The sequence below is a fragment of the Taurulus bubalis genome, assembly GCF_910589615.1.
Source record: "Taurulus bubalis genome assembly, chromosome: 12".
In the NCBI taxonomy this organism is placed as follows: domain Eukaryota; kingdom Metazoa; phylum Chordata; class Actinopteri; order Perciformes; family Cottidae; genus Taurulus; species Taurulus bubalis.
Genome location: NC_136600.1, coordinates 10,073,890 through 10,085,720, shown reverse-complemented (window position 1 = coordinate 10,085,720; position 11,831 = coordinate 10,073,890). Strand labels below are relative to the sequence as shown.

At 39.2% G+C, this 11,831-nt stretch overlaps 2 protein-coding genes across 2 annotated transcripts; one reads left to right on the top strand and one right to left on the bottom strand.

Moving 5' to 3' along the window:
• Nucleotides 1-1,023: 1,023 nt before the first annotated feature.
• LOC306745245 (fucolectin-like) lies at nt 1,024-6,280 on the top strand (the record flags this gene model as incomplete). The annotated part of the gene is made up of 5 exons (XM_079227998.1): nt 1,024-1,074; nt 2,673-2,806; nt 2,997-3,094; nt 5,673-5,955; nt 6,130-6,280. The coding sequence occupies 5 exons, from the start codon at nt 1,024-1,026 to the stop codon at nt 6,278-6,280; spliced, it is 717 nt and encodes a 238-aa protein (XP_079084124.1).
• A 2,374-nt stretch (nt 6,281-8,654) lies between these two features.
• On the bottom strand, nt 8,655-10,500 carry LOC306745243 (fucolectin-5; the record flags this gene model as incomplete). The annotated part of the gene is made up of 4 exons (XM_079227996.1): nt 8,655-8,805; nt 9,008-9,287; nt 9,757-9,911; nt 10,190-10,500. The coding sequence occupies 4 exons, from the start codon at nt 10,498-10,500 to the stop codon at nt 8,655-8,657; spliced, it is 897 nt and encodes a 298-aa protein (XP_079084122.1).
• Nucleotides 10,501-11,831: the final 1,331 nt, after the last annotated feature.

The following is an 11,831-nucleotide window of genomic DNA, read 5'->3' as shown; positions in this document are numbered from 1 at the left end:
CGTTAAAATGGTGCCGCGAGAGACGAGAAGATGAGAATACAAGAGACGAGAACACAAGAACAAGCAAGATGAGAACGAGAGACTAGCGCTGATTAGAGCGAGAGACGTGAACTCGCCTAATGAAAATGGCCTCGTGGTGAGTATTTTTTAGGATGCTGATTGGCTAAATTGTATGTCACTCATTAATATCTTTAATCAGTGATTGGCTAAGCTGCGTATTAGACCCGTCTTTCTTGGGCCGCAGTAAAGACGTGCACGGGGGCAGATGAGAGGTGCATGGGCAGAGAGGACAAGCAGGAAAAGCATATATTTTGCGCAGACATCATATTTTACAAATATTACTGGGTATATTCCATATCTAAAAAACACAAATATTGACAATTTGTACAATTTATTAATATTATTATGATTTGTATAATTAATGATATTATAAATATTTATTTTATTTCTTATTTTTGGTGGCTCAGGGTGGGTGGGGCCAGGCCCCGTTGCTTTCTATTGGGCGGTTGCCACTGAAAGGATCGTTGATTTTGATCTTTTAATTGGATTTCTGGACAATTTGAGCACCACAATCCAAGTATAAGATAGCCCCTTTATATTTGAGAGAAGGCAGACATCGAATTGTGACATGGAAATAATTAGGGCCCTAAAATGTACAAGTGTATCACGTTTCATACTTAAGTGAAAAAGCGAAAATAGATTTCACATATCGCCTGGACTATAAGGAAAATGTGATATTTCCCCCGCCTTATTCTTTGAAACCCTTTAACCTCTCGGTGCTGGAATAGTATTCATTGTAATATGGGTTTTTAGCAAAGCTCAAGTTTATTTAAATCACACCCTCGTCCAGATCTGGCGGCAGCGGCGGCTGAAGGTCTGGACCGAAATAGGAAACCTCCTTTTGCAACACGGGGAACAGAGGCTGGAACCCATATGCGCACTGGAACACAGACACGCCTGTGGCTGATCGGACCAGGTGATGTGAAGATGGTGGCTCCTTAGAGTAACTCAAAGGATGTCGTAATGAGTGACCAGGGGTACCGGAACTCCCCAAACCAGGGCTCCGAGACTGCCGTGAGTTGTTGCACCTGGTGGATCAAGGCGGTCATAACCTGGTCCTCGATGGTGTCGGCGACAATTCAGTTTTCGTGTCGTTGAATCGCTTCTTCAATCGCCACGAACTGGGCCTAAGTGTCGTCCCAGTTGTGGGACGTAAACCAAAATTTACAGATTGAAGATGTATCTTATGTGCGTCTAAACAGTGATTTTTGGAGGTTATGCTAGCTTGCAGTGCTACAGTAACTTCCTGTTTACATGGTTGATTGCTCTTTATTGAACAGCAAAACAAATGTTTCCTCGTAACTCATTTACACATTCCTAAAGTCTTTACTCGGTTAATTTTTTATTTCAATGGTGCAATCTGATTTAATAGATGACTCCATTTAGTTCATAAGAAACTTGGATATTTAGGAAAAGATTTATGAATTACTTCTGATCTTGAGAAGCTTTTCCTTCATGAAAATCTATTTTTAAGACACAAAAAAAAGGTGTGCTTTGTGTTTGTGTTCATGGTAATGCAAGTCAGTGCAACAGTGTGACTCATTGATTGACAATGGAGCTCTATTGTACAGAGGAATAAGATATATCCCATAATACTTATTACGATTAATTTATTGGACAATTATTAAGAACCTATTCTCCTCTTCTTTGTCCTCATGTGGTTTCACACTTGTTTTGTTTGTCCTTGAGAGCATCAATATTATCCCGATAATGGAAAGTACAAACGTTATCTAATCAAACCAGGAAGTTGTGTCTCATATCATCCACCTGGCGGCAAATTATAAACGTGAATATTCTCTCATTTTACTGTTTTATCTCTGTGCTTATCTTACCAGGAAGTGCAACCAGTTTTTTGGGTAGGGCCATCCAATCAATTTCAGCAAACATCCTAGTATGATTCCATGCAAAAAAAAGGTATCAAACACGCATTACTACTTTGCAGTTAAATATTTAACATTTAATCCAACACTGACATAATAAGGACATCTTATTCATAAAATTCAGTATATTAATATATATATATATATTATATATACCATATAATAATAGTCAGTATAATATGATATACAAATACCATATAATATCATAAATATACAATATGAATATCATGAATATATTGTAATAAAATATAAATATATACATATATATTTATATTTTATTATATAAAATATAAACGTGTTCTATTAGACTACATATATATGTAGTCTAATAGAACAAGTTTATATTTTAAGATCTGTAAACCTAGACATCCTATTTCCCCAAAGTAGGGGCGGACTGGCCATGGGGGACACGGGGGAAATCCCCTGTATTCACATTCATGGTTTGGATGTTGCTTGCAGGTTTTCAGGATATTCTGCCATTAATTTATCCTGGGGGTGGACCCATCAGCTATGTCTTTGCTTCACAGAATGTAACCAATGTTGTCCATCTCAAGTAGGCCGCTCCTATCAACGACTTTGGGCCCCACAAACCACCAGAATGCAGGGTACAACATGGGTACAACGCCAAATTAATTCAAATTTCCTGATATTTGAGCCACCAACGTGGGGCTGCGTGCGCGGAAAAATGTTGGTCACCCCCGACAAAATCTCACTCCAAGGTTTTTTGAAAAGTTGGCAGCTCTGGAGTCCTACATCGTCACCTCCATCATCGTCACCACCAGAGGAGACGCATCTGCAGAAAGGCTTGACGGGGCCAAGATCCACATCTGCAACTCTTTACAAGACAACGGTCTCATAAACCCACTGTGAGTGAACGTAATGACGTCTTAAATACAGCTGGTTAAGTGTTGTATTATTTCTTACTTGATATTGATATATACCTTTCAAGCACCCCGCATATAAAAATAATGAATGCACTGCCTCCTCTCTCTATTTTAGGGCTGGTGTGATTCCTCATAATCCAGCAGGCAGGTCTTTAAAACTCACTTTTACCAGACGTGTGGAGGGACATTATGTGACTGTGGTGCTACCCGGTGCAAAAAGAATCCTGACACTCTGTGAAGTGGAAGTCTACGGGTACCACGCCCCAACAGGTGAGAACTGAACACGAGGTTGAAGTCACACAAGATGAGACTTTCTAAGTGATGCCTCATCTTCTATACAGCCGAGGTCACACCACAGTTTGAAGAGCGTTTTTAAGATAATGGGCACAATGCATGCGCTTCTTGTTGCTTATCAATCTTTTTTTTTTTGCTTGTGTCTATTTGAGCTAAATGTGTCTTACGTCTAACTACCTAAAATATCTAAAAATCTAAAACATAGCAAGACTCACATCCTGGTGAGTCTTGCTATGTTTTAGATTTTTGGTTTATCTTGAAAACGTTGGTCAATCGTTCGAAGACACATTTTCTGAAAAGATAAGATTTACAAATATATAAAACCTGATTGATACACGTACTCCTGCTGGCTGCTGGCGCATCCTTTAGGTTTCACGGTTCTGATCCAAATAAACAACAGGCATCTTTACAACTTTCCATGACTTCTCCATCTTTAACTGCAGTTTCTTCTGGAAAGCTGGAAAATTGCGTCAATGTGCAAATAGTTTCGAACATCAGTTTCAAGACATTTACTTTGTTATGCAGAAAACATCACGTTAAACCATCTATCAGTGCTGATGTTTGTAAATACGTCCTTTATGCAGGAGAGAACCTGGCACTCCAAGGAAAAGCCACACAGTCGTCACTGCATACTACAGGCATTGCAATTAACGCCATAGATGGGAACCGTGCATACTACTGGAATCAGGCTTCTTGTACTGACACAAAGGCCGACTTTAACCCGTGGTGGCGACATTGTGCCTTGCCAGTGTCAATCGTCAGTGTAGCTCCAAAGAACTCGACCCAAAAGCCCACTCACCGGGGGTAAAGTAACTGTATTCTCAAAAAAAATCGGAATCTGCTTTATTATGTGTGTCCTCCGGTTTCACATTGCTCTCCTTGTACATATATACATATTGTATACAATAAACAAGATAAATATAAAAAAAGACATTAAAGACAACAGATACAACAGAGTAGTGCATAGTGCAAGTAGTACAGATGGAGGCAACTGATTAATAATTCTTCATCAGAGTGACAGCCAATGGAAAGAAGGTGGGGAGAACACAAGGAACGTAGCATATATATATACACAGGGCTATACGCTGTATATATATATACGCAGCTATACACACAGACAAACAGACAACGGGGCAGGAAACAAACAGGGTTTAAATACACTGGGAAGGTGAAGGTGATTAGACACAGGAGGATTCAATCAAGGACAAGGGAGACAATCACAGGGACAGAAAGTGAAGGGAAACAGAGGACAACCAGGAGACAAGGAACTTCAAAATAATACAGGAATTCAAATAAAAGCCTGAACCGTGACATCAATGTTATCCACCTGATAGTGCAAAGTACAAACTTTATCTAATCAATCCAGGAAGTTGTGTCTTTTATCGGATATACGGATCGTGGCTATCTGGATCATGGACCATGCCTACTACTCATTATATGAATAATTTCTGTCACATTCATTGAATGTGCTGTAACTCCGTTACGTTATTCATTCTGGCCAAATGACATCTATTGCTTCTGTCCATCCGGGGAGAGGGATCCTCCTCTGTTGCTCTCCCTCAGGTTTCTTCCCCTTTGTTTCCCTGTGAAAGGGTTTTTACTATCTTTATTGGGGGAGTTTTTCCTGATCCGATGTGAGGTCCCGGGATAGGGATGTCATGTGTACAGATTGTAAAGCCCTGCGAGGCAAACTTGTATTTGTGATGTTGGGCTATATAAAATAAACTGAATTGAATTGAATATCATCCACCTGTCGGCAAATTATAAACATTTTGCTGTTTTAGCTCTGTATTTATCTGACCAGGAAGTACAGCCAGATTTATTATGGACTTTACAGTAAACAGCAAGTACTACACGTGACACATTTTTGACATGTTGTTTATGACAGTGCATGTTTAGATTTTTTAAATCCACATTCAACTAATGTTGTAAAATTTAGTTTTAAGACTTCCATTCTTTCAGTTGATAATGTACTTTTCTAAATAAACTTCAGTGTGTGTGTTCATGCTAATGAAGGAACTTGTCAATTAGTTCAACAGTGTGGCTTTTGAATAATCTTTGGACAACAATGGGGCACAGAGGAAGAAAACATATCAAGCTTTGATTACAAAGACAATATTTAATAGCAGGATCGTTAATTTTGGTCTTTTAATTGGATTTCTGGACAAATTGAGCACCACAATCCAAGTGTAAAATAGTCCCTTTATATTCGAGAGAAGGCAGACATCAACAACATTGGTCAATCATTCAAAGACACATTTTCTGAAAAGATAAGATTTACAAATATATAAAACCTGATTGATACACGTACTCCTGCTGGCTGCTGGCGCATCCTTTAGGTTTCACGGTTCTGATCCAAATAAACAACAGGCATCTTTACAACTTTCCATGACTTCTCCATCTTTAACTGCAGTTTCTTCTGGAAAGCTGGAAAATTGCGTCAATGTGCAAATAGTTTCGAACATCAGTTTCAAGACATTTACTTTGTTATGCAGAAAACATCACGTTAAACCATCTATCAGTGCTGATGTTTGTAAATACGTCCTTTATGCAGGAGAGAACCTGGCACTCCAAGGAAAAGCCACACAGTCGTCACTGCATACTACAGGCATTGCAATTAACGCCATAGATGGGAACCGTGCATACTACTGGAATCAGGCTTCTTGTACTCACACAAAGGCCGACTTTAACCCGTGGTGGCGACTGGACCTGGGCAAAACCCATAAAGTGTTTTCTGTCAACATAACCAACGTAATTGATTCTCTGCCACAACGACTTAATGGAGCCGAGATCTTAATTGGAGATTCGCTTGAAAACAATGGCAACAACAACCCCAGGTATAGTTTACAGTCCTTAAACTAAAATATAACTAAATGTTTTTGATTAATGGTTATTTGTCATTGAGTTTGTTTTGAAAAAGTTTCACAGTGACTTATATTTATCAAACTACTTAATTAGTGAGTATTAAAATTATCCTTTGGTGAGTTCAAGTTAATTTCTTCTACCGCTAGGTGTGCTGTGATCTCAAGCATCCCTGGAGGTTTTACAAAAGACTTTTTGTGTGACGGGATGGACGGTCGCTACGTCAACATCGTCATTCCTGGAAGAAGCGAGTACCTGACCCTGTGTGAGGTGGAGGTGTACGGCTCCAGACTGGATTAGGTTTGAGGAGGCTCATAATATGTAACAGAGACATTTTACATCGGTGATGTCCATCTGATGCTCATGGTGCGATCATATCTTAAACGGACAGTGCAACCCTCCATTTACCTGCAGTGTTATGTATCAATCTAGATTGTTTTTGGTGTGAGTTGCAGAGTTGTGGGGATAAGGGATATAGAGACGTCTGCCTTCACCTGAATATAATTGATGACACTTGGCTTGTGGTGCTCAAAAGCATCAAAAATATACATTTAAAAAACTCAACAACACTGTTTCTTTCTAGAAATCATGACCCGGTTACTCAAGATAATCCCCAGACCTTGTTCTGAGCAGTTTTGTGGAGGAACAATTTTCTCAAAGGTCTTTGTGCACCACAAGCTGAGTGCCATCTCTATTGTATGAGAGAGAAGGTAGACATTACTACGGCCAATATATCCAATACTCTACATACAACTCACCAAAACCATTCAGATTGATAAATAGCACTACAGGTAAGAGGAAAAATATGTATTTGTGATTTTGTGGTTGAATTGTCCCTAAGCTTTACTTGCTAGCTAATGGATAGTTATAGCTAGTTAAACTAGAACTATTACAATGAAAACTTTTAAGTTAGTGTTCTCCATTATATATTTTAATGTGTATTTCAACTTTCTCAATTTAAGAAAGTGTGGAAGAGCGACCCAGTAAGTAATCATGTTAATTCAGCCAATACATAAGTGGGCTTTTATATTCATCCATGTGAATCATCATCAGCGTGGAGAGAAATCAAACACATTGTCAATGCTCCTCTAGTTTTATTACTATAATGGTCCTCAACTCTCCTCCTGTTGTGGCTTCACACTTCAATATTACAATCCTGAGAATGCATTGCACACACGGAATATCAGACCGGGAAGTTGTGTCTTATGTGATCCACCTGTCAGCAACACAAATATATTCTCTATTTTTACTGTTTTATCTCAGTGTGTTTGTCTGACCAGGAAGTGCAACCATATTGATGTGAGACTTTAAATGGAAGACACATAATAAAAGTGCAGGTTTTCATTGTTCCAATGTGCATTCAAGTACTGTAATGTAACCTGAAAATATTTGTGCAGTATATTGCTCTTTTTATTTGCTTCACACGTTGGAAGAATAAAAGCACGTTACATTGACTGGACTGCCTGTGTGTGAGAGTCGAGGGGGTCCATCCTGTGGCCAACTGTGCAAAGCAGGGCACTCGATTCCCAGGAGTCCCAAAACCCACCTTTCTAAATAACATAATATTTCAAAATAACTGGAGTTTGGGAATTTCCACTGTCCTGCGTCCTCATGTGGTTCCTGAAATTCAAACCTAGCCTTGTTCTTATGTTCTGTGTTTTCTAAGTGAAGTTTGCTCCACACAAACTACTTCTCATGCACTCTTGAAAATGTAAAAAATACACCTCCCAGCACATCTGAAGCGCAATAGGTAATAGGCAGATTATACATGTTACAAATAGTTTCCACATAGAAATGTATATAGTTTCAAAAAAAAGCAAACAGAAAAAAGGAACAAAGGCAGGATGTTTTTTTCTTTCATTTATTTACCTTTTTATAGTCATCTGCTGACAGTGAGAGAATTTCAGAATTAGAAATTAAAATCTTCACTTCAGTCAAAAAACAAATCTGCAACCGCTATATACAAAACCAAACAGGATTATTTAAAACAAATACAAAAGTACAAAGTTCTTACCAAATCATATGTAGGCCTAAATATGCAACATTATTGTCACTGTAGGGTTAAATGCAATACAAATGTACATATCATTATTATGATACAGTTGGTGTGTTTTATTCCCAGTGAAACAGACTGTATTTCATCGTTGCTTCTGAGTACAGCTGTGACAGTACGGTGTTTTCCTCGAGAAAGCTGAGATAGTCCCGGCCGAGCATTCGCCCGTTCCGAACCGGCATCTTTTGCACGGTTCCTGTCGAGTCTCTGCAGATACAAACCCCGCCACACACTTCTAGTGGGTCACAAGTGATGATTGAGAGGGGATCACTTTTTATCAGTCTATTCATACATAGTTTACCTTTAATTTTTATAAGTAGCACCTTATGTCTGCCGTGAATCATTTTCAATCAAATCGTTTTTCCCGCTCAGTTGTTGTCAGCATTTTAAATTTAAAAATAGGATATTTTTTTACCAAAATGCATGCTGGGAGATGTAGTTCAAGTCTCATCTTGTGTTTTTGTCTGATACCTTTGAAGATCCAAACAGTTGCCAGTTGTGTTGGTATACCTAGCAAAAAATAATGCAGTCCAATACAACAGTCCAGAAGTGAATTCTTTCTTCCTGAAGAAGATAATGTTGATTTTATATTCAATGGAACTGAGATGATTGATCATGAACCTAATCCAGTCTGGAGCCGTACACCTCCACCTCACACAGGCTCAGGAACTCGCTTCTTCCAGGAATGACGATGTTGACGTAGCGACCGTCCATCCCGTCACACTGGAAGCTTTCGGTGAAACCCGGAGCGATTCTTGAGATCACAGCACACCTAGCGGAAGAAGAAATTAATTTGTTAACTCACCTGATGAAGTCATTTGATGAACATCGGATAATGCTAAGTTATGACGAACCTTTATTCTTTGATATTTATTTTGAGGATTGATGTGCTTACAAACAAACCCAATGGCAGATATCCAATAATCACAAACTTCTAGTTATAGTAGCATTTTAGTTGATGGACATTAAACTACCTGGGATTGCTGTTGCCATTGTTTTCAAGAGAATCTCCAATTCTGATCTCAGCCCCAACAAGTTGTAAATTAGGATCTCTGTAGTTGGTTATGTTGACAGAAAACACTTTATGGGTTTTGCTCAGGTCCACTCGCCACCAGGGGTTAAAGTCTTGGTTTGTGTAAGTACAAGAAGCGTGGCTCCAGATGGTGGCACGATTCCCATCTATGGCATAATATGCCATTCCTGCAGAAGACACTGACGACTGTGTGGCCTTTCCTTGGATTGCCAGGTTGTCTCCTGCATAAAGAACACATTTGCAAACATCAGCACTGATCATTTATTTTCTTTTTTAAAGTTGCCCCAATCTGTGTATGTCTTGAAACTGAAATTCACTGTTTGCACATTGTTGCCATGTTATAGCTTTCCAGAAGGTACTACATGGAGAGTTGTTTAGAGGCCTGTTTTCAATTCACAGTATGTATGACAACTTTGCCAATCCAAACTTTTCTAAATGAAAATTGGCAAATTGGCAAGCTTGTGAGTTTCACTATATTATGAGTTAGAGTTATGACACATTTCGCTCAAATATATGCAACTTTGCAGAGAAGAGCTTTAGAGACGTTTTAGTAACAGGAAGTGCATGTATCTATTATCTTTATTCAAATGAATGTAGTTGAAACTGTTGTGTGACCTCCCTGTATAGAAGATGAGGCATCACATAGAAAGTCCCATCCTGTGTGACTTCAATCTCGTGTTCAGTTCTCACCTGTTGGGGCGTGGTACCCGTAGACTTCCACTTCACAGAGTGTCAGGATTCTTTTTGAACCGGGTAGCACCACAGTCACAAAACGTCCCTCCATACGTCTGGTAAAAGTGAGTTTTAAAGACCTGCCTGCTGGGATATGAGGAATCACACCACCCCTAAAAGAGAGAGAGAGGAAGCAGTGCATTCATTATTTTTATATGCGGGGTGCTTGAAAGGTATATATCAATATCAAGTAAGAAATAATACCAACACTTAACCAGCTGGAGAAAGAGTTGAGGCAGTATTTCACACAACACATGCTATCATTTAGTGATCGACTCGATAATCGGTCACAAGATGAGCTGCTTCAGGATGGGGGGGTCTTAGGTCTGCGAAACTATTTCCTTGTGTTGAAATGAAACCTTGTATTTAAGACATCATTACATTCACTCACACTGGGTTTTCGATACCGTTGTCTCGTAAAGAGTTGCCGATGTGAATCTCCGCGCCGTTGAGCCTTTCTGCAAAGGCGTCTCTGTTGGTGACGATGATGGAGGTGACGATGTAGGACTCCAGCAGGTCCACTCTCCACCAGGGGTTGCTCTGTTCCACAGTGTGGGTGCAAGATCCAGCCCCGTAGTTAGATTCACGATTTCCATCAATAGCATTGTACGCAGCTCCAGATGCGTCCACAAGGCGGTCTGACTGCGTCGCTTTTCCACGCAAGGCCACATTCTCTGTGAGGGAGACGGATGAAATACACATTCTAAGACTAAAATGTCATCTTTTCCAACACCTCTCAAAGGTTTTTCTGCATCTCTTATTGTTTCCAAATGTATCACTTGAAGCCGTTCAAGGGAACGTGGGAGACTTAAATATATAAAAAATATAACCAGATCCTACTTACGATAGGTGTAAGCAGAACACGTCCCCAGAAGGAGCAGCAAAGGCAGAACTGAACTGTGGTTCATTGTTCTGGTTGAGACAAACAAGAGAGTTATATATTTAAAATGGAGAAATAAACATTGTCATCTTTAATACTGAATGAAATTTATCCAAGACCTACAATCTAATGATCCTCCAGAATGTGTATCTAAAAGCTTTACAACCACATACCTTGACTTGCAAAATGGACTCAGGAGAAGACGAGGAGCCGCTGTTTATGTCTTGTTGGTGAATAAGACTAGATGTGGACCACACAGGGATATTTATGTGCACCTCTTATCATGGCACACTGTTGTTCATTGATGATTTACCACATGATGACTTTGTCCTTGTATGTAGATAAGGCAAATGTGATTCCTATGTTTTTGTCTGGTACTACTTTTGTTAATAAGTAGATTCAAGATCAAATACTTTAAAGTCACGTCAACAGCTCTTCTCTTTGAAACATAAAACAAAACATACAGACAATTTTCTATCTATACTTCTGAGTTTTATTCTCATGTATGTCAGAGAGAAAAAAGCAGCTCAAAATCTATGATTTTTAAGGTTGTGAGTACAATTTTGTAATTTTGAGATGGTGTAAACCTGCTCCACCTCCTGGCCTTGGATGGACAGAGGCACAAACTCTATGCAGCCAGGAAGAGTCTCCGCTGACAAACAAGAGCATCGTGCTTCATTTCAATCAGTCATAGCTGGACAAGCTCTCATTATGTGTTTGGATTTATAGACTATCTAAGAAAGATATGCCATGTGTTCTTGCTGATTACAGTCAATTCCCGATAAAGATTGTCAGATAAACAGAGATAAAACAGTCAAATAAGAGATATTTATGTTGATACGCTGCCAGGTGGATCATATTTGGCGCACAACTTCTTGGTCTGATTAGACGACGCGTGTACTTTGCATTCTTAGGAAAAGCCACACAGTCTCCAATCGGCGCTGCAAATAATAATAATAATAATAATCATGTTAATTCAGCCAATACATTAGTGGGTTTTTATATTCATCCATGTGAATCATCATCAGCGTGGAAAGAAATCAAACACATTTCCCAAGTGTGTGTGTGTGTGCGTGTGTGTGTGCAATAACAGAATAAAAAAGGTGATTTAATAGGAGACCTCTTCTTCAAGGTTTTTAGAAATGGAGTTTGC